A 23,734-nucleotide genomic window follows, 5' to 3' on the forward strand; every position below is an offset into this window, starting at 1 on the left:
CCAGAAGCTTTTTCATTAGGTATTTTAGGACAAGAATTGCCGGAGAAAAATCGGACGTTATTTATGCACCCCACGAAAGCAGCAAGAATCCCAATAGCACAAAACTGGAAGACAGGAGAAAGACCATCGAGTGAACAGTGGCAAGAAAAACTGGTGAATTACGCAGAGCTAAGAAAGTCAGTAGACAAACTGTGTGAAATGGGCAAGAGGAACTTTGAAAAAGAATGGGCGCCTTTTACAACTTACTTGCAGAAAAAAAAAATAGAAAACCATGGACTCACTGGCAGGATTTAAATAAAACATTTACAACTTCATTTCCAGAGAACAAGAAATACCGTATTTTTCGCTCCATAAGACGCACTTTTTTCCTGATAAAAAGTAAGGGGAAATGTCTGTGCGTCCTATGAAGTGAATGCCGTGGAGGAGGGATGGATGGGAGCCATGGCTCCCCTTCCTTCCCTCCTCCGTGGCTAGCTTTAAAGCAGCAAAGCGGACAGGAGCCAGAAGGAGGGACAGATGGCAGCCCCTTCCGCCCCTCCTCCCAGCTGACACGGCTCCTGTCCCGGCGTCTCCTCCTCCTCTTTTTGCTCTAGTTCCGGCGTCACTTCGGAGGCAGCTGCCCGCCACAGGCACGCACAAATGTGAGCTCTCCCTCTCTCTTCCTTCCTTCCCTCTTCCAACTTGAATAAAATATTGGGGGGGGGGGCAGGTAAGCCCCACCTCACATACCGTAATTCAGCCTTTCTCAACCTGTGGGTCCCCAGATGTTGTTGAACTACAACTCCCATCGCCCCTATGTTTATTAAATAGTTTAGTTCAACATTTGATTCAGAATATTTTTTTCTTGTTTTCCTCCTCTAAAAACTAGGTGTGTCTTATGGTCGGGTGCATCTTATAGAGCTAATAATACGGTATAACGGGATAAAAAAACATTATGTATAAACAGCAGAATGTAACATTTGGTGCAGGCATCCCCAACCTGCAGACCTCCTGATGTTTTGTCCTACAACTCCCATGATCCCTAGCTAGGAGGACCAGTGGTCAGGGATGATGGGAATTGTAGTCCAAACATCTGGAGGGCCGAAGGTTGGGGATGCCTGATTTGGTGTAACAAACCAGAAATGGAAGTTGGGGGACGTTGACAGGGAGGAGGGAAATGGGAAAACGAATGCTAAGTGAGGATGCTGAATATTTGTTAGGAGGAAAGAAAATCATCATCAATCTTGATTACGGTCCAGAGACCCAACAAAACATTACAAATCAATACACAGTTCATACAGCCTACCTCCAGGTTAATCAAGCATTTTGTTTAGAATATAGGGCTCATTTGTTCTTGCAACCACCGATAAAAACTTTGCCACTGCCAATGTTCTAGCTTTTGTCCGGTCTTCCAGTAGGAACCTGACATAGTGAGCCTCTGATTTTCCCGGGAAAGGCACCAGCAAGGGTAGTATCAGTTCAGCCCTGGCCTGCTCATACTTCGCACAATGCAACAAAATATGATTTATGGAATCGATGTCTTGAGCACACGAGCAAAGTCTGTCCTGGTAGGGAACTCCTCTCAACCTACCATCCAACACTGCAGAGGGGAAGACATTTAGGTACTGTCAGGGAACTGCCATCAGAACGAGAGACGGAGGCAGGGCCACCCAGCGATGCCGGAGAGGGGACGAGCAGGGGGGAAGGATTTCAACGTAACACCCATAGAGAAGAGAGGGAGATGGAGGAATTGGTGACAGGGCTCCAAGACCCTTCCCCCGACGATAGTGGAGAGAGTGCTGGGACGCCCCTGCCTTCCCCTTACTTGCGCAGACGCGTTCCGCGCAGAGAACATAGGAGGAGACTCGGGGTCAAACAGCTTTTATGCTGGAAGAGGTTCAAGAGACGCCCACTCTCGGATTCTGCAAGTGACTAACAGGTCACTGAGGGCGAGCTCCGACCCTGGGCATGGTTGGGGCAAGCAAACTGAACTGAAGTAAGGTTACGCACAAGTAACCCCTAACAACCATTACAGGTACTGTCAGGTTTTTGATGTAAGATGTTAACTCAAAGACATACCCATATTGAACTCCTGCTGCCAGCGGACTACAGACTGCGTGTGATCGAGATCTCAAGTCACTATGTGCATTGTCCCATAATCTTTGCTTTAAAACATTTTGGGCGCCTTCATAACCCAGGTAATACAGTTGGGGGGGAGACAGACCAATAGAGGTGGCTTTTTTAGCCATGGTTTTCTGCCATTTGCTGACAAATTCCTCATTGGTCAAATGTTGGTACAGACCCTTCCCTAGATTAAACACTGAAATCCCGAGCCAATGTTTTAGGGCAGCCCATTGGGCATTCACCAGCTTCCAACAGAAGTATGGAGTTGGGGATGCAGTTAGGTACCTGCAGCAGAGATCGTATAAATTTTGCCTGAAAGCCATCTAGCTTTGACAGGTCCCCATTATGCCAGACATTTGCTGCATACAGGAGTTGGGAAACGGGCAAGAAAGAAAATCAGTAACAATTATTTTTTTAAAAATAATAATTAAAGGGGGGGAAGCAACTGGGTGCTGGCCCATTTGTACCACAGTGGCACCTCGGTTCCCAAACACCTTGGGACTCAAACAACTTGGAAGCCAAGCGCTGTAAACTTGGAAGGAAATATTGCGGTTTGGAATTTTTTTCCGGAAGCAGAACATGCTCCGATTTGAGCGCGATGCTTTAGATTTGAGTGTTCTGCTAAGGTCTGTTTTTGCCGTCTTTTGCATTTTTGTTTGGGCGGCGCTTTTGTTTTTGCGACTGGGTGGAACCCGGTTCGGCTACCAATTGTGCGACTGCTGTACGTTGCTGATTGCTTTCATTTGATGGATCCATGGTCTCATTCAAGAGTAAAATTCATTTTTAATTGCTATTTTAGGGGTTTGCTTTTAAAAGTTTGGAATGGATTAATCCGTTTTGCGTGACTTTCCATGGGAAAGCGCGCCTCGGTTTTGGAAGGGATATCCGGAACGGATCAAGTTTGAGAGCCAAGGGACCACTGTATATGTATAGCTTGGGGGGTGGGGGGAGGAAGGAAGCTGCATCATTACAATGATCATCATCATCAACAACAGGCATCCCCAACCTTTGGTCATCCCGATGTTTTGGCCTAAAACTCCCATGATCCCTAGCTAACAGAACTAGTGGTCAGGGATGATGGGAATTGTAGTCGAAAACATCTAGAAGGCCGAAGGTTGGGGATGCCTGATCAACAACATCATTTGGATGTTGCTGGATTGCAACTTGCACACCCTTGACCAAGCATAGGCAAGTGGATCAAAGCCCCCCCTCCAAGCAATGACTTTTGCTATGGATGGATGGACTGTGACTGCGGAAATGGATCAAAGCCCCCCTCCAAACAATGACTATCATCAGAGCAGGTCAGAAAACAAATTATTAAATTTTCATTACCTACAATACTGTCTTATTTATTTTAGAGTACAGTACATGGAGTATTGCTTTCATTTTATGAATCAATGGTCTTGTTAGAGAATAATAATAATAATTTATTATTTATACCCCGCCCAATCGAATATTAAAAACACAATACAATAGTAAAATTCATGTTAAATGGCTGTTTTAGGGGTTGCTTTTCAAAGTCTGGAACGGATTAATCCGTTTTGCGTGACTTTCCATGGGAAAGCACGCCTCGGTTGTGGAATGCCTTGGTTTCGGAGCGGACTTCCGGAACAGATTCAGTTTGAGAACCAAGGGACCACTGTGATTTTAAAAGAACCATCTTGCATTGGGCCACGATTTTAAAAGCCATGGGAAAAAAATAGATTGAAAAAGCTGCTCTTTATTGTATTTTAATCTTTTGCTGGAAGCCGCCCAGAGTGGCTGGGGAAACCCAGCCAGATGGGCAGGGTATAAATGATTTTTATTACTACTACTACTACTACTACTACTACTACTACTCATGTGCTGGTCCGATGCCTGTGGGAATGCTCTTCTCTTGTGGATAATGTGCTCCCCACCCGCCGGGTGGCAGGCTGCTATCCGCAGCGTGGGGAGCCCTGCGGGGAACCCCTGCAGGGCTCCCCACGCTGCGGATGTCTGTCCGGCGCGCGGGGCGCTCTGCTTCAGGGCGCCCCACCCGCCGGGAGGCAGGCTGCTATCTGCAGCGTGGGGAGCCCTGCGGGGAACCCCTGCAGGGCTCCCCACGCTGCGGATGTCTGTCCGGCGCGTGGGGCGCTCTGCTTCAGGGCGCCCGACGCTCCGGGAAGCAGGCTGCTATCCGCAGCCTAGACAGCCCTGCTGGACCTCCTGCAGGGCTGCCCGGGCTGCGGATGTGCTCCCGAAGCGCCGGGCGCTCTGCTTCAGGGCGCCCGACGCTCCGGGAAGCAGGCTGCTATCCGCAGCCTAGACAGCCCTGCTGGACCTCCTGCAGGGCTGCCCGGGCTGCGGATGTGCCCCCGAAGCGCCGGGCGCTCTGCTTTCAGGGCGCCCGACGCTCCGGGAAGCAGGCTGCTATTCGCAGCCTAGACAGCCCTGCCGGACCTCCTGCAGGGCTGCCCGGGCTGCGGATGCGCTCCCGAAGCGCCGGGCGCTCTGCTTTCAGGGCGCCCGACGCTCCGGGAAGCAGGCTGCTATCCGCAGCCTAGACATCCCTGCCGGACCTCCTGCAGGGCTGCCCGGGCTGCGGATGTGCTCCTGAAGCGCCGGGCGCTCTGCTTTCAGGGCGCCCGACGCTCCAGGAAGCAGGCTGCTATCCGCAGCCTAGACATCCCTGCCGGACCTCCTGCAGGGCTGCCCGGGCTGCGGATGTGCTCCCGAAGCGCCGGGCGATCTGCTTTCAGGGCGCCCGACGCTCCAGGAAGTAGGCTGCTATCCGCAGCCTAGACAGCCCTGCCGGACCTCCTGCAGGGCTGCCCAGGCTGCGGATGTCTTCCTGAAGCCTGGAGAGCGAGAGGGGTCGGTGCGCACCCACCCCTCTCGCTCTCCAAGCTTCAGCGAAAGCCTGCATTCGCCCCATAGGACGCACCCAGATTTCCCCTTCATTTTTGGAGGGGAAAAAGTGCGTCTTATGGGGCGAAAAATACGGTAGTTTACAATTAAGAACCATATGTGTAAGGGTTTCCACCAGGTGGGCTTCACATGGGCAAGTTCTTTCTCCTTCCACCCTGCCTGAGAACCTTCTCCAAAGGAGGTTGGATGGATTTGAATTAAACCTGGCCAGTGAAAATGCCCTTCTTTCTTGAGGGTTAAGCAAGGTAATTAATTCAAGGTAATTATGGTTAATTTCATGTGCCCAAGAAAGTTAGTTAGTTCTTGGCGTTCAATATCCCACAATCTAGTTTTTATTATAGCCTTGGCAGATGGTCTGGAGTAGGAGATGGTAGGGACATCAATCGCAAAAGTTCCACTGACAGCCCAAGTTACTACACCTTCTTGTTAAACTGTTGTAGCCCTGGGGAAAGAAAGGGGTCTAACAAAACTTCGCTGACGAGAGGATCTTTATCTGATGTAAGGCAGATGTTTAACCAGCATAGAAGAAATCTCGCCCAGGTGACAGTCTCTACCTTGTGTTGACCTCCCTCTAGACACAAGGCTGCATAGGGTACACAGCGTGGGACAGTGAAAATCTTGAAGAGAAAAGCTGCCTGTAGTTGTTCAACCAACTGGGTAAACCCTGGCAGCCAGACTGGAATACCATAGAGCAACTGAGCTGTAATTTTGGCGTTGAAGACCTTAAGGGCAGAAGGGATATGCAGTCTATTTATATTATTATTTTGTAAAATAGTGTTTGTTGTATTGAAATACAATACTTTTCTTTATTCTTTGACTGTCTACTTTTCTTTGCATTTTTTCCTTTTTCTCATTTACTTTTTCCTTCTTTCTCTTTTATTGGATATTATTCTTTATGTACGGTGTTGTTTTGATGTATTTACTTCGCAGTAAAAATATAATAATAATTGTTTGAATTTATACTAATGTGATATATTTCTTACTAGCTGTCCTGAGCCAGGTTTCGGCCAGGGAGGGCGGGATACAAATAAGTTTTATTTTTATTTTTTTTTATTATTATTATTATTATTATTATTATTATTATTAGAAGTTAGACTCCAAAACCACCTACACACACCCAAATTTTCCTGACCTTCACTATTTTCACATCAGGCAGGCTGTCGAGGAATGCTTTCAGGTCGATGCCGTTCAAAACAATTCGGTTGTCATAGATATGCCCATTCGATTTGAAGTCGATGACGGCTTTTTTCTGAAAGAAATATGTACAACGTGTCTGAAAAAACGCGACAATTTGGATTTGGGCCTTTTTCCAAGAAAAAAGACGGCAGTAAAAAGCCGACTGTTCCCGCTTGCCCTCTTCTCAAATACCTTCAGGTGTGGGAACATATTCGCGTGATCGCCAATGAAGAAGGTATTGGGCATGTAAGCCAGTTTTTCGGAATACTGCTCCACCACTTCCACCGGGGACGTTTCTTGGTCGGTGATAATATAATCCATGAATAAAGCCCCGCTGGTTCCCGGGTAGCCCAGCCACATCGCCTGGAAGGCAAACAAATGAGGGTTAATAATAATAATAATAATAATAATAATAATAATAATAATAATAATAATTTATTTATACCCCACCCATCTGGCTGGGTTTCCCCAGCCACTCTGGGCGGCTCCCAAAAAAATATTAAAATACAGTAAGGCAGCGAAACAAGATATCCAACGCTTTTTATTTTTTAACTTTATTGAAATTCATGAATGAACACACACACACACACACACACACACACACACATATATGGTCCAGTAGCACCTTAGAGACCAACTCAGTTTGTTCTCGGTACAAGCTTTCATTTTCATGCACACTTTTTCGGATACACTGAATAATAATATAAACAATATAAATATAATATTAATATAATAATGTAAATAATATAAAGAAGAAACTTAGTTGGTCTCTAAGGTGCTACTGGACATTTTAAAAAAATATATATATTTCGACTGCATCACACCAACACGGCTACCTACCTGAATAAATAATATACACACTCCTAATTCAACAAAAAAGTAAGTATCCATGTACAAATCTTCCTTCTATGAATTGGCAAAAATTACTTGGGTTAAATTTGTGCAGTCTCCTTTTTCCGATCCTTTTCCTAATGTTAAGCAGACTTCCTATCATTACCCGATGCAAAGTTCCTTTCTAGTGTTGAAACCCAGCCAGATGGGTGGGTATATATATAATTATTATTAATGTACTTCATTGTTACCTTATTCTTTCTGTATTTTCCAATACGTTCTTACAACAGTTTGTACCCTTTACCTTATTTCTCTGCTATACCTTTAAACAAGGGTCATTTGAACGCTGCCATCGATACCACTATTATATTTCTATAAGTAAATCTTACACATTTCCCATTTTTGACTAAATTATTGTTTTGTATTGCCTCTCAATCTCTTGGTTATTTGCACCATTTCCATGTATTCCTGTAATTTGAATTTCCAATCTGATAGCGTCGGGATTGGTTCCCCTTTCCAATTCATTGCTACCAATGTACTGGCCGCAGCAGTGGCATATAGAAAAATTTCACTCAATTTTTTTGAAATATCCTTACCTAAAATACCTCTGGCAAGATATCCAGAGTTTGCAAAAAAATCCAAAAACCTAAGAGCTTCTTAAAGAGGACCGTGTCTTCCGGCAAAAGCTACAAAAAAGGCCACAGAAAGCAAGATCACATAATTGTTGGGTGTAGTGAAGGGTTAACCTTCTGTGCCTCGAGCATGAGAGGAGGAAGTACGCTGTGAGCTGAGTGGAAAGCGAAAGCAGGTCATTGTTGCATTGCTGCAAGCTGAGAGAGAAGGACGCAGAGAAAATGCAGCTTGAATCAGATGGAAATTGGAGTTTGTAAATACGCTATTTTGTTCCCAATAAAGAGATATTAGGATAGAAGAAACGTCTGGACTTATTTACTGCCCTTTCGACACACAGACGCTGTGTAATTCTGCTAATTGCTTTACGACCGTTCCAAAGCCACACTGCGTAAACAGAAGCTGCGGAGACTCGCAGGGGAAGCGTGGCTGGGCGCCAAACAATACAGCAATAAATCTATCGGAAGAATAATTAAGAATTAAAAAAATAAAAATAAAAATTAAATCATTTTTATTGATTTTCCAATAAAAACATCCAGTTAATATATCCAATCATAATACTCCAATTAAAATAAAAAACTACAATACAAAAGACCAAATTATAGTCCAAATTATAATTATAAATTTTTCGGAGCTCCCCACGATCTGGATCTCTGAAGCATGATGTCAGGGAAGAGTTAGAAGTTTCCAGTTTCTCAGAGGGAGAAAGCATTCCCCAAGGGGGGAAGGAGAGCAGTGAATCTAATAGAAGGGAGCAAGAGGAACAACAGGGAGGGACCGGCTGTTCCCAGGAAAGGCAAGGGTTAAATTCTAGCTCAGATTCGGAGGAGGGGAGATACAGGCCAGCTCTAGCCAGGAGGGTGGAAAAAAGAGCGGGAAAGCAAAAGGAGCAGCTCCTTCGCCATTTTGAGGGTGGCTGGTCACGGAGAAGCAGAGTTCAGAAGGTATCTGAAATAAGTGACTCTGAGGAATAATAGTTAAAGATCAGAACCGTTTATAAGATTCTTATAATAAGTTATAAAAGAACAAGAAGCGTTTGTGTGGTGATCTGAAGAGGACAACAACCAGTCTCGACACATATCTCCACATCTCAGTCCTGCCTCTCCTCGTTGTTTCCATATTTTCCACATTTCCATTTTGACGCTTTATAATTCTTCGTCCCTGAGTCCATGATTCTCAATCATGTTAAACATAATAAACTTTCATCCGTCGAATACAGCTTTGTTAGTATACATTTTTCCAACAGTCTTTTTATCAGCGCTGCTTCCTCTGACTCCATTCCAATCTGGGAAATTGTCCAAATCTGTTATCTGAAGTTTAATGGCGCGGCAACTCATTAATTGTCCAAATCTTCCTTTTGACCTTTATTGAACCAGTACTTTCCAAGTTAAATTGTTAGGCAAAACTGTTTGCAATATTACAATGAAACTGTATTCCACAAATATCAGTCATTTGGAGACTGAAACTCTCCCCCCTCTGGGCCCTAAAGGGGGGGCGCTGCTAGACACCACTTAGCCTTCTCTCTCGCTCATAATGCACTGTATATTGTTCCAAGTTGTTATCTCAAATTATTGCAAAATCAGTCAGCGCATAACACCTACTCGCCTCAAAGAAAGGAATATATTTTTTCATGCTGCTTCATATTAGCGAGAGCCATCTTGCCTCCTCTTCCATCTTTATCAAGTCTTTCAAGTCTTATGTAAAGCTGCACAATTAAATGCCTAATTATAAACAGAAATCCATCTGTCCTCTTTTTTTTAAAAAAAATAAGTTCTTATTGAGGCTTGGCATTGAAAACCAATTGTAGATGTTAAGTGGAGAAGAAGAAAAAAATACCAAACGCCTCCGTTATCCAAACACCATGATGAGAATCTTTTTGAAGTCTGAGCTTAAACCCCCAGGGACTGTACTTCAGAATTTTTTAACAAATTAAATCGGATTGTTTCGATTTAAATCATAAAACGCTTTTGGAGGAAAATCTTTCTAAAGATTTTCTGTCTAAGTTACATCAAAGGCCATCAGGAAATAAGAATTTGTTTTAAGTTTTTCATGTGTGCAGAAACTCAGCCTGTTTTTTTTTTTTTTTAAATGTTTAACCACATCAGTTAACCAACATGGATACATATGCTGTCATGTTATTGTTTTAGTTAAACAATGGTTTAAATTGTTATGAAGAAGGAACTTCCGCAGGCGGCGCGAACGACAATGGCTGTCTCCTTCCTTCTGTGAAGGGGAAGCTCCGCAAAAACAGGTCGTCCGCTACGGCGAAGTGGAGACCCCCGTTGAAAAACCGCAGGCAGCGGAAGCCTGTGGCCGTGGAACTCAGCGGGCACCATTAGCGCCCCCCGAAATCGTAAACGGACCTCGTAAGGGGTGCCGGAGCGTGACGGGGCTGGCGCGGTGCTGAGAGTCGATCGCTCTTTCTGTGGGGTGAAGCCGCGAAGCTGTTGTCGGTGAGCGCTGACCTTTTTCCTGGGACTATTCGGCTAAGAAACAACTACCCGTGAGTAGGGGAGGTTTTGAATTGGCGATTAAGTGAAAAAACTTGACTTTAAATTTGGCACCAAAGCGGGAGGCGCAACCAAGAAGTCCGTCTCCCGGCTCTGTTTAAAGTTATAAAGCAACAACGTTTTAATCTAATGCTTCAGAGACTGTGATATTAAAGACCTAAATCCCAACATTTAAACAGAAGACTCCCCCCCCAGGCAAATTGAGGGGGGAGAGGGACAATTTTGATCCTTGCCTCTCCACTTGTGGATTTACAAAAATGTTTGAACTTCAGGGAATCGGACTGCCAAGTTGCTAGAGCAGTCAGGCTGTTTTGAACTGTTATATTGTAACTCGCACTCTTTGGAGACACTGTAACTTAACTAGGACTAACTCTGCAAAAGTAAAAAGTTCAGGAAGGTTTTCCGGTGATTTGCTACTGTGTAAATTTTCAAGGGACACTTTGAAAATTGAGAAAGACTTTACAAACTGCGACATTAAAGATTCCCTCTAGTGGAGTATTGAAACTGTGCAGCCACTGGGGGATTTTTCCATCTCAGGAGCTGGGGATTTTCCATGGGAAGAGCTAACCGTGGGACTGACCTTGACAGAAGTGGGATGAGCAGGGCAACAAGATCAACTAAAACCAAAACACAGCAGCCTAGCATAATCTCTCAGCTACGCAGATCATCTGTTCCCAGTCTTCCTGTGGCACAAGGGGAAGATTCAGATCAAACTGGGCTTGAGGGAATGGCCTCAGGAGAGAACTTTACTTCTGTACTAAATAAAATTTATGAAAAATTGGATGGCCTAAGCAAACAAGTGACTGAACAGTCAACTAAAATTGATCAAAATACAGCTAGCATTAACAATTTAACCCAGCAAGTGAGTTCAAATGCACAAACCATTGGGAAACTTTTGGAAGAAACTGCGTTGAATCGGAAAATAGCTGAGGAGGCGAGAGAGAAAGTAGAGGCTGTGCAACAGGAAATAAAGCCGATGCGTAAACAAGTTGGGGAACATCAGGATTTTCTGTCTATGATAGAATTGAGAAATAAGGAGAACAACCTGAGGATCAGGTCAGTCCCAGAACTTGAAAAAGAGAATTTAAGTGAGTATCTTACACAGGAATTTAAAAAATTTTGGCCTTTGGAAGCGGATAAGGACTTTAAGATAGTAAGTGCGTTCAGACCTGGTAAGGGAGGGAGGAAAATCAGGTCGAGAGACTGTTTGATCTCCCTCAGAACGAAGGAAGAGAGAGATAAGATATTGAGCGCGCACTTCCAGAAAACTTTAGAGATTCAAGATTCAAGAGTGGAAATTTACAAGGACATCCCCAAGCATTTGCTTGAACTTAGAGCTAACTACGGAAACTTAGTGGCATTATTGAGAAGTAATAAAGTTGTCTTCAGATGGGAATTCCCCCAGGGGGTATCTTTCTCATATAAAGGGAAAAAAGTCAAAATAAGATCGGTTAAAGACAAGGAAAAATTCTGGAGTGATCACGGAGGAGACCTTCAAAAAGAGGTGGAGGAAGAATTGAGAGCCTTAAGATCTGGAGTACTAGGCCCCCACAGACCTTTGGGATCTGATCAGCCAGGGAAAGTGATACCACCGTCAAAGGAGGAAGAGCTTCTGGGAGCAGTAGGAGGGAAATAGAAGCACAGCATCATGTCTCTGCAACTATTAAGTTGGAATATTTGCGGCCTGAATTCCCCGGAGAAGAGGAGGAAGGTTTTTCATCTATTAAAAAAGGAACAATTGGACTTAATCTGTTTACAGGAAACACATGTGATTAGGCTTCACAGGAAAATTTTGATTAATAAAAGATTGGGCCAGGAGTTTATAGCATCGGATAAGGTTAAAAAGAGAGGAGTGGTCATTTACGCAAAAGAAAGCCTATCACCTAAATTTATTTTTAAAGACGAACAAGGAAGGATTCTGGCAATTGAAATTCAAATTCAAGGAGAAATTTTTTTGATTTTAGGTATTTATGCACCAAATGAGGGGAAATCGGAGTTCTCTAAGAAGTTGCACGAGAAGATGCTGGACTATATGGACTATAATAACATCATCATGATGGGAGATATGAATGGAGTGGTATCCACGAATATGGACAAGGCACAGAAACAGACTGTAACAAAAGAGGGGCAGATTACCAAAAACTTTTTTTGAATTGACTGACAATATGGATTTAATTGACATATGGAGAACTAAAAACCCCCTGGAAAGAGAAGGAACATTCTTTTCTGAAGCCAAATTGACATGAACTAGAATTGACCAGATATGGATAACTAGAGTACTGGCACCTAAGATAAAGAAGGTGGAAATCTGCCCAAGAACTTGCTCCGACCATAATGCTGTAAAGATGGAAATGAAACTAACAATGAATGGCTCCTTCAGATGGAAGATGAATGACACCTTACTGCGAGATCAAGAGATTATCAAGAAGGCCCAAAAGACATTGAGAGACTATTTTGAAACTAATTTGAGAACTATGGTGGAAAAAAGAGTAATCTGGGACGCAAGTAAAGCGGTCATGAGAGGGTTTCTAATCCAACAGAATGCTATAAAAAAAGAGGACTCAAAATGAGAAAAAGGATAAAATTTTGGAAAAAATAAAAGAAGAGGAAATTAAGGTCGAAACCCAATTCAAAGGAGATTCTGAGAGAAATTAAACTTTACCAAGTACAATATATGAAACTGATAAATCAAGAAGTAGAATGGAAAATAAAGCAGATGAGGCAAAAGACATTTGAATCGGCTAACAAATGTGGGAAGCTGCTAGCTTGGCAGTTGAAAAAAAGACAAAAATTAAACACTATTACAAACCTTGAGATAGAAGGGAAAAACATCCAGAATCCTGTGGAGATTAGAAGGTGCTTCCAGAGATACTTTAAACAATTGTACACACCAGGGCCTCAGAAAGAGACTGATATAGACCAATTTTTGAGATTTAATGGATTACAAAAAATATCTCAAGAAAAAAGGACAATGTTGAATCACGCAATTACAGAACAGGAGATTGAAGGTGCCATTCAGAATATGCAGCTGGGCAAATCTCCAGGGCCAGACGGGTTAACCTCCAAGTATTATAAAGTTTTGAAAGACTACTTAATTCAACCATTAAAGGAGGTTTGTAACGAAATTATGGAAGGGAAGAGGGCGCCGGAGTCGTGGAAAGAAGCTTTTATTACGCTTATACCTAAACTAGAGTCTGAAAAGACACAACTCAAGAACTACTGTGCCATCTCCCTGTTAAATGTGGATTATAAAATTTTTGCTGACATTTTAGCTAACAGATTAAAAAAAGTATTAGTAGAAGAGATTCACAAGGATCAGGCAGGCTTTCTCCCAGGCAGACACTTGTCTGATAATACAAGGAACATAATTGATATTTTGGAGATGTTACAAGTGAATATTAACACAAAAGCTGTTTTAATCTTTATTGATGCGGAGAAGGCCTTTGACAATATTTCTTGGAATTTCATGAAGAAAAACCTTAAGGGAATGGGGGTGGGACAAGGGTTTGAAAATGGTATAAGTGCAATTTATTCAGAACAAAAAGCTAAACTGATAGTTAATAATGTGGTGACTGAAGAATTTAAGATAGACAAAGGAACACGACAAGGTTGCCCTATCTCTCCATTGTTATTTATTTCAGTCCTGGAGGTGCTGTTGAATATGATTAGAAGGGACAGTCAGATTAAAGGAATCCAGGTCGGAGCCAAACAATACAAACTGAAAGCTTTTGCAGATGACCTAGTCTTGACATTACAGGAGCCAGAATCTAGTACGAAAAGGGTATTAGAACTGATTCAAGAATTTGGTCATGTGGCAGGTTTTAAATTGAACAAGTCAAAAACTAACGTTTTAGAGAAAAACTTAACACAGACTGAAAAAGAAAGGTTTCAGAATGAGATTGGTTTGACCTTAGTTAAGAAAGTGAAATATTTGGGGATCAATATGACAGCTAAAAATTCGAATTTATTTAAAGACAATTATGAGAAATGTTGGTTAGAAGTTTAAAAAGATTTAGAAATATGGTCTAAATTGAAGCTTTCCTTGTTGGGGCGAATTGCAGTTATAAAAATGAATGTATTGCCAAAAATGTTATTTTTGTTCCAAACCTTACAGATTGTGGACAGGATGGATTGTTTCAAGAAGTGGCAGAAGGATATTTCTAGATTTGTCTGGCAGGGCAAAAAGCCCAGAATAAAATTTAAAATATTAACAGATGCGAAAGAAAGAGGGGGGTTTGCCCTGCCGGACTTTAAACTCTACTACGAATCAGCAGCATTTTGCTGGTTGAGAGATTGGCTGCTTCTTGAGAACACTGACATTTTGGACTTAGAAGGTTTTAACAATGCTTTTGGTTGGCATGCATATTTGGGGTACGACAAGGTTAAAGCGCACCAAGCTTTTAAACACCATATTGTCAGGAAAGCATTATTTAATGTCTGGATAAGGTACAAAGATTTATTGGAAAACAAGACCCCAAGGTGGTTGTCACCCATGGAAGCAAAGGCTCTGAAAAGACTCAATATGGAGGCCAAATGGCCGAATTATTGGGAGATAGTAGAATTAGAAGGAGATAAACTGAAATTGCAGAGTTTTGAGAAATTAAAGGACAAAGTGCGAGATTGGCTTCATTATTATCAAGTAAGAGAGGCCTATAATTTGGACAAAAAGCTGGGTTTCCAGGTGGAAAAATCAAAATTGGAAACAGAACTGTTAGAACCTAAAACTAAGATCCTTTCAAGAATGTATAACTTGCTGTTGAAATGGAATACTCAGGATGAAACAGTTAAATCAGCCATGATTAAATAGGCACAGGACATAGGTCATAACATTTTGTTTGCTGACTGGGAAAAGTTATGGACCACCGGTATGAAATTCACGGCATGTAATGCCCTAAGAGAGAATATTATGAAAATGATTTATAGGTGGTACATGACCCCAGTCAAGCTTGCTAAAATTTATCACCTGCCTGATAACAAATGTTGGAAATGCAAAGAAATTGAGGGCACTTTCTTTCACCTTTGGTGGACGTGCCCGAAGATAGAGGCTTTCTGGGAAATGATATATAATGAACTGAAAAAGGTATTTAAATGTACCTTCCTTAAGAAACCAGAGGCCTTTCTCTTGGGCATAGTCGGACAATTGGTGTTAAAGAAAGATAGAACGTTTTTTATGTACGCGACAACAGCAGCAAGAATACTCATCGCAAAGTATTGGAAGACACAAGATTTGCCCACCTTGGAAGAATGGCAGATGCAAGTGATAGACTATATGGAGTTGGCAGAAATGACTGGCAGAATCCGAGACCTGGGAGAAGAATCAGTGGAAGAGGACTGGAAGAAGTTTAAAGACTATCTGCAGAAACACTGCAAAGTTTATGAATGTTAAAATAATGTTGGATTTGGAAATAATAAGGCATTAGTGATATAGCTTTAAAAAGTATACAAAATGCAACAGAAAAGGAGGAAAGATTAAAGTGATATTATGTCGAAAGTGAATAATATTATAAAGGTGTTTAAGTACGAGGAGAAAAGATTGGTGACATAATAGAATGAACTTAATAATTAGAAATGAGATCTGAAAGAGGGTAAGGATTTGCTGTATCTGATTGGGTAAAGAGGAACACAAAAAAAGGAGGCATGAGGAAGTCAAGAAAGGAAGTTAATTAAGTATGATCGAAAAAGTTGGAGTTTTTATGTTTTTGTATTTGGTTGGGTGAAACTTTTCTTTACTGTATTCTATATTCTAGTGTTTTGATCTGTTCTATGTGTATTTTTGATTATGTTTTTGTCAGGGAACTGCCATCGGAAGAGCAGGTGGTGGAAGGGCTCAAGGAGGTTAGGAGAGACTTAACAGCAGAGGAGGGAACCAGCAGGGGGAGAGAAGGAGCTCCGAGGGAAAGGGAGTCGGAGGGATGGCTCTGGGACACTTCTAGCGAAAACAGTGAGGAGGTTTCAGGACCTCCTATAGGGACACCCACACCTCGCCGGAAACTGTCACGCCGAGAGTCCAGAAGACGCGTTTCCGTTAAGGAGCTTTTATGTTGGAAGAGATTCCGCAAACGCCCACTGTCGGATTCTGCCAGCGATTGAGGGAGCCATGCTTAAGGGGCTCCGCTACAGACAGAGCTTTGCTAATCTGGGCAAACTCTGAGGAACTAAGCTTTTACGCACAAGCAGCTCATCATCCCATCACAGCAATCCGACAGTCTTTGAAAGCCGCTTGTGCAAGGAGAGGCATCATGAGCAACCCAACCGGAGCCGGAGTAGCAGGAGGAGCTGGAGCGGGTCCAAGCCTGGAGGAAAGGTACAGGGCGTTGGAGGTCCAGCTAGCGCTGCAAACGGCAAGGCTCGAGGAGAGGAGGGCTCAGGATGCAGAAAAGGGAAAGGCCACCCCACTCACAAGGAAGGTGCCAGGATTGGTGCAGAAGTTTGGGGGTGATCCCAGGAACTATCAAGCTTTTAGGACAGAGATGCAATATGCCCTCAATCTGCAGTTTGATGACTTTCCTGATGAGGAATCGAGGGTAGCGTTTGTGATTGGGCATCTCGAAGGGGGGGCGAAAGACTGGGTGAGGCCCCTGATGGCAGCTAATAATGACGCCCTAAAGGACTCGAGGAAGTTTTTTCGCGCCATGGATCTGATGTTTTCCAGCGAGATTGAGCAGGGAGTGGTGCGCAGACAGTTAATGGCGTGTAAACAAGGGAGCCGATCTGTCCGTGAGTACTGGACTGAGTTCACCATGTTGATCCATAAATTGGGTTGGGATTTGTCGGCGGAACCGATACAAATGCTGTTCGAAGAAGGACTATCTTCGGCAGTGAAGGACGAACTTTCCCGGGCGCCCAGGGCGGAGTCTATGGACCAGCTGACTAAATCAGCGCTGGCCATAGGAGCCCGCCAGGAGGCGAGAGCTTTGGAGAAGCGGGAAGGGAAGGGGGAACGTTGGAGGGATTTTCGCATTCCAGAGATTCCTGAGCAGCATTCCCCGCCAGCAGAGCCGATGGAAATTGGAACAGCGCGCGCACAGTTTCAAACCCCAGTGAAGGGCGGAAGAAGGAGGGAAAGAGCGCCAAGAAATGTTTTCTCTGCCAACAGCCAGGTCACTTTGCCAGAGTCTGCCCGCAAAGAAAGGAATGGCAAGGGATGGCGGGAGCTGTTGGAGGGGAGGAGGAGGGGGTTAAGGAGCAAGTAAAAGCCAACGCCTGGCTGCCACCATCGGGGCACAGCAGCCAGGCCAAAGAGCAGTGAATGTGCCCACACCGGAACCCCCAAGACCAGCGCTTGTAATAGAGGTGTTGCTAGAGCTGCCAAACGGACACCCATTAAAGATAAAGGCGCTATTGGACTCAGGCAGCTCCTGCAATTTTATGAGTAAGGAGTTTGCAGCCGAACACCAGATACAGACTATCCCTTTGAGCAACCCGTTGCAGGTGACCACGATTGATGGGAGGGAGCTGTTGGGGGGAGAAGTTGACCAACAGACTGTCCCAATGATAATGAGGGTGGTAAGACACACCGAACTGATAGCGTTTAATGTGGCCACCTTGGGAGGAGCGCCCATTATTTTGGGGATGAGCTGGCTGGCACTGCATGATCCGCTAGTGGGATGGCACCAGAGGGTAGTTTCCTTTGGGTCAGCGCATTGCATGGCACACTGCAAGGAAGGGGAAGCCCAGGCAGGAGCCCAGGCTACGCTAGCAGGGATAGAAGTAACAGATAAAGGGAAGGTACCACGACAATACGCCGACCTGGTTAACGTCTTCAGCGAAAGAGAAGCAGATAAACTGCCCCCGCACAGACCCTTTGACTGTCAAATTAACTTACTCCCAGGAGCACAACTGCCAGTGGGCAAGCTGTATGCAATGTCAGACAGGGAGATGCAGGAGTTAAGGGAGTTCATTGACAAGAACCTCAAGCGAGGTTTCATCAGAGAGTCACGCGCGGTGGGGGGCAGCCCAGTGTTCTTTGTGGACAAAAAAAATACTGATAAATCCAGATTGGTCGTGGACTTCCGGGCCCTGAATGCAGTGTCAGAACCAGTGGCTTTCCCCATGCCCAGAATCGATGACATTTTGACCCGGGTGAGGAAAGGGAAAATTTTTACCAAGCTGGACCTAAGGGGGGCGTATAACCTGATACGTATGAGAAAGGGAGACGAGTGGAAAACCACTATGTACACCCCCTTGGGGGCCTTTGAGTACCTCGTTATGCCTTTCGGTCTACAGGGGGGCTCGGCCTGTTTTCAATCGTTCATGAATCACGTCCTGGGACCATTGCTTTACAAGAACTGTGTAGCGTTTTTAGATGACGTCCTGGTGTACTCAGAGAATGAGGAGCAGCATGTGCGAGATGTAAGAGAGGTACTGAGCAGACTGCAAGAAAACCAGCTGTGGGTGAAACTGGAGAAGTGTGAGTTTCATACCAGAGAGGTGGAATTCCTGGGGTACCGGTTGTCAGACAAGGGATTGGCCATGGATCCCAGCAAGGTTCAAGCAGTACTGGAATGGAAGACACCGAAAACTAAGAAGGACGTGCAGAGGTTCTTGGGCTTCGGAAACTTCTATCGGAAGTTCATCAAGAACTTTGCCCACTTAACGGCGCCCATTCACTGATTGTCTCAGCAGCAAGAAGAAATTTGTTTGGACGGAAGAGGCGCAGCGGGCGTTCGAAAGATTGAAGAAGGCGTTTGCGTCGGAAGAACAACTTTTGCACGTGGATCTACAGCAACCAATGAGAGTGGAGACTGACGCATCAGACCGAGCGGTGGGGGCGGTGCTTCTACAGCCGGGAAAAGATACGTCGGAATGGAGACCGTGTGCCTTCTTCTCGCGGAAGTTGAACAAATCCGAGAGGAACTACACCGTGTACAACCGAGAACTACTCGCCATTCATGAAGCGTTCCGGAGATGGCGACACTTGCTGATTGGAGCGCAGCACAAGGTCCAAGTGCGCACCGACCACAAAAATCTAGAATACTGGAGAACTGCCCGAGTACTGAACCAGAAACAAGTGAGATGGGCCCAGGAGTTCTCCAAATTCCATTTTGAAATTTGCTATGTGCCGGGGAAGGAGAATGTCAGAGCGGACGCTCTCTCTCGTAAACCAGAGTATTTAGAGGGAGAGGGGGCGCCGGAGGAGAGACATATCATCCCTGAGGACCACTGGGTGTGTGGGGCGGCATTGGTGGGGCAAAGAGAACTGGTAGAGGAAATCGAGAACGATGAATACGCCCAAGATAAACTCAGAGGACTCCGGGGAGGTGGAGAGAACACAGGGGGGTTTGAGGAAAGGAACGGAACGTTATATTACAAGGGGGCACTGTACATACCGGAAGGAGAATTGAGGGGTCGGGTACTCAAACAATTGCACGACAGCCCCACAGCGGGGCACTTCGGGCAACACAAAACCATGTGGTTGGTTACCAGGGAGTTTTGGTGGCCCAAGGTGAGGGAAGACGTACGGGAATATGTTAGGGGGTGCGACCGGTGCCAGCGAGCAAAAGGGGAGAGGTTGGCACCAGCGGGGCTATTGGAACCCTTACCCACACCAGAAAGGCCATGGGAGGCAGTATCCATAGATTTTATGACGGATCTGCCGAAATCCAAAGGGAAAACAGCTGTCATGGTGGTAGTAGACCTGTTAACCAAGATGTGCCACTTTGTAGCATGCTCACATGCGGTCACGGCAGAAGAGACAGCCAAATTGTTTGTAGAACACATTTTTAGGTTGCATGGCGCCCACTTGAGGGTGGTCTCCGACCGAAGGAAACAATTTACGTCCAGGTTCTGGAGGAAGCTCATGAGCTTGCTGCACGTAGAAGTCAATTTTTCGACTGCCCGACACCCTGAAACCAACGGGCAGGCGGAAAGAGCAAACGGTATCCTCCAACAATACTTGAGGTGTTATGTCAATGACAGAAAAAATGATTGGGTAGAAAAGTTGGCACTGGCGGAATTTGCCTACAATAATGCGGAGAATGTGTCCACAGGGATGAGTCCCTTTTTGGCAAACTATGGGTGTCATCCCAGGGCTTTTCCAGGGGAAGGAGGGGAGAGATGGAGCGTCCCGGCAGCAGAACATTTTGTAGAGGAGATGGAAGCGATCCACCGTCAGCTCCAACTTAACCTAGAAAGGGCCAAGGAAGAATACAAGAAGCAGGCAGACAGGAATAGAAGGGAAGGTGAAACCATAAGGGTGGGGGACCAGGTGTGGCTGTCGACCCAAGGGTTGCCGTTCAAAGGGGGTTGTAAGAAATTGAGACCCAAAAGATTGGGACCATTTGAGGTCATTCAACAGGTCAATCCGGTGGCGTTCAAACTTAGGTTACCTAACCACATGAAACTGCACCCAGTATTCCACAGGTCATTGTTGTCACCATACAGGGGGGGACGTGAAGGGTTGTTCACTCAGGGACCAGTCATAGAAGAAAGGGAGCGCAACAACCATGTGGCGGAAATCATTGACTCCAGGTGGAAGGGTAATCAGGTGGAGTATTTGGTAGCTTGGGAAGGGGAACCAGAGTCAGAAAACACCTGCGTAAGTGCAGAGGAAGTCAATGACGAGGTTTTGATAGAAACGTTTCATCAAAGGTTCCCAAGGAAACCTCAGTCTGTAACAAGGTTCCGGAGGGAACATTTTGGCACCACTGACGAGGAAGAGGAGTTCGAAGGGTTCCCAGAATCGGAGCTGGAAGAAGCAGTAGACTCCGATGAAGAGGAGTACTCGGGGACAAGGGACAGCAACCGGTGGAGGGAAGTGTTCGAGACTTCAGAAGATGAGGGAGGCTCTTTCAGGGGTTTTGCATCCTCACCGCCCATGGAGGAAGGGACGGGAGGGGGTGAAGGGGGCCCTGGAGGGGAGGTGGATGTCAGGGAACTGCCATCGGAAGAGCAGGTGGTGGAAGGGCTCAAGGAGGTTAGGAGAGACTTAACAGCAGAGGAGGGAACCAGCAGGGGGAGAGAAGGAGCTCCGAGGGAAAGGGAGTCGGAGGGATGGCTCTGGGACACTTCTAGCGAAAACAGTGAGGAGGTTTCAGGACCTCCTATAGGGACACCCACACCTCGCCGGAAACTGTCACGCCGAGAGTCCAGAAGACGCGTTTCCGTTAAGGAGCTTTTATGTTGGAAGAGATTCCGCAAACGCCCACTGTCGGATTCTGCCAGCGATTGAGGGAGCCATGCTTAAGGGGCTCCGCTACAGACAGAGCTTTGCTAATCTGGGCAAACTCTGAGGGACTAAGCTTTTACGCACAAGCAGCTCATCATCCCATCACAGTTTTATTTCTTTTTACATTCTTTTTACTTTTGTGGTGGTTATGTACTTTTCTTTTTTGTAAAAACCTAATAAATATTTTTTTAAAAAAAAATAAATTGTTATGAAGAAGATGATTCTTTTTCTCCTTCCAATCAAGTACAGCAGTAAAGTTGTTCAAATAGAAACAGTTCACTTATTAAACCTCGCCATCATTTCATCATGATCAGTCTATGTATTTCTTTTTTGATAGGACTGTCAAAACTACTCTGAAAATTTATGATTCCAAAACCAAAACCTTCATCTGGTTGTATATATTAAAGATTATACCAGCAGGAATGCCTTTCTGTTGTTGTTTTTAATTAAATCAAGCCTGACTAGTGATTTAAATTGTGATTTATATCGTGATTTAAATTGATTTGATTTAAATCAAATCCGCCCTGGTCTGAAGTTTGCAAACAAACAAACAAACCTAAGAGCTTCTTAAAGAGGCAAGCGCTACAAAAAGGCCATATAAAGCAAGATTTATCACACAATTAAGGACCCAGGAGGCTTTTTTTTTTTTACTTCCCAGAGCAGTCAGTCTTAATGACATTTTTTAACATCACAGCATTAACATCTTACGACTACAGTAAGGAATATTTTGGGCACACATGGGTTCTCAAACTCCGAAAACCCGGAAGAAAGTGTTCTGGTTTTCGGACGTTTTTCGGAAGCCAGACGTCCGACACGGCTGTCGGCAATTGTTTCCAGGGTGCCTGCACCAATCGAAAGCCGTGCCTCAGTTTTCAAACATTCTGGACTTCCGGAACGAATTAAATTTGGCGCTTTTGTTTTTGCTATTTTGCGTTTCTGTTTTGGGGGCTTTTTTGGTTAACTTGTTTTTGTGACTGTGTGGAGCCCAGTTCAGCTACTGACTGATGGATTGCATGACAGATGGATGGATGGATTGACTGTGTGATGGCGGAAACAGATAAAAGCCCCCCATCCAAACAGTGACTTTAGCTACTGATGGACGGACGGATGGATGGATTGTGTGACTGCGGAAATGGATATAAGCCCCCGATCCAAACAATGACTTTAGCTACGGATGGATGGTGTGACTGCGAAAATAGATTGAAGCCCCCCATCCCTATCATCAGTGCAGGCAATTTTTTTTTATTATTATTATCATCTACAATACTGTCTTATTTATTTTATAGTACAGTACATTGATGACTGCTTTCATTTTAGGGATCAATGGTCTCGTTAGAGAGTAAAATTGATGTTAAATGGCTGTTTCAGGGGTTGTTTTTCAAAGCCTGGAACTGATTAATCCATTTTGCATTCCTTTCCATGGGAAAGCGCGCCTCGGTTTGGGAACGCTTTGGTTTCGGAACTAACTTCTGGAAGGGATGAAGATTGAGAACCAAGGGACCACTGTATGATCAACATTTTTCACTGTGACTTCCTTTACCTGGATTGGGGCCGGCCGGAGAGCAAACAGCTCGTTGCGGGCTCCTTTGGTGTAGCCATTCATGTTAATGAGGATATGGATGCCGTCTTGGTGAATGCGGTCGGCCGCCTTGCCATTGCACGGGACCTGAAACGCAAACATTAGAAGCACGTTTAGGGAAGTTTTTAACAACTCATGTTTTAATGTCTTTTTAATCTCTTGTTGGAAGCCGCCCAGAGTGGCTGGGGAAACCCAGCCAGATGGGCGGGGTATAAGTAATAAATTTATTACTACTACTACTACTACTACTACTACTACTACTTGTCAGGGAACTGCCATCAGCTCAGAGGCAAGAGATGGAAGGGCAGTTGTGTTATAGGGAGCCTCCAAAAATCTTGCGAAGCAGTTCCTCTTCCTTGCCAGCACCCATTCTGCGCAGTAGGCTTCAGCGCAGGGAGGGGCGGAAAAGGCTGGGGGTGACGTGACTTTTATGCTGGGGGAGGTACAAAGACCGACCACTCCCAGATTCTGATAGCGATTGAGCCAGACATGAACTTACGACGCTCTTCACTGTAAATAGTTTGCACCAAGAATAAAGCCTGGAAAAGACAGGTCAGAGTCTTGCCTGTTTACTCTCAAGCAACCACACCAGCATCTGACACTACTACTACATCTGCTAAGGCATCTTTCAGGTTGACTCGACAACCCGGCAACGATGTCACAGCCCTCGAATTGTCCTTCTGAGCTTCTTTCCCTCATACAGTGCACTTGCCGTTGCTTTTGAAAAATACTGCACTGCAGGAAAGTGCGACGTTTTGGTCAGATTGCCATAGCTCAGGAGACGTGCTCCGTGACAAAACTGGGCAGGGTATCTGAAGCACTACTTTGCACCCATGACTTGAAAGCATC

The 23,734-nt window shown here is 44.8% G+C and overlaps 1 protein-coding gene across 3 annotated transcripts in view; it reads right to left on the minus strand.

Annotated features, from left to right (window-relative positions):
- LOC310835931 (UDP-N-acetylglucosamine--peptide N-acetylglucosaminyltransferase 110 kDa subunit-like) overlaps positions 1-23,734 on the minus strand; it is a 125,179-nt gene that overhangs the window by 14,915 nt on the left and 86,530 nt on the right. For all 3 annotated transcript variants that reach the window (XM_083720876.1, XM_083720875.1, XM_083720877.1), the window contains 3 exons: positions 22,847-22,972; positions 6,361-6,531; positions 6,125-6,241 (listed from right to left, as the gene is read on the minus strand). In XM_083720876.1, the coding sequence (XP_083577002.1) occupies positions 6,125-6,241; positions 6,361-6,531; positions 22,847-22,972 (414 nt within the window). The remainder of the gene's footprint in view (positions 1-6,124; positions 6,242-6,360; positions 6,532-22,846; positions 22,973-23,734) is intronic.

This window comes from Podarcis gaigeae (assembly GCF_964106915.1).
Source record: "Podarcis gaigeae genome assembly, chromosome: W".
NCBI classification, from domain to species: Eukaryota; Metazoa; Chordata; class Lepidosauria; order Squamata; family Lacertidae; genus Podarcis; species Podarcis gaigeae.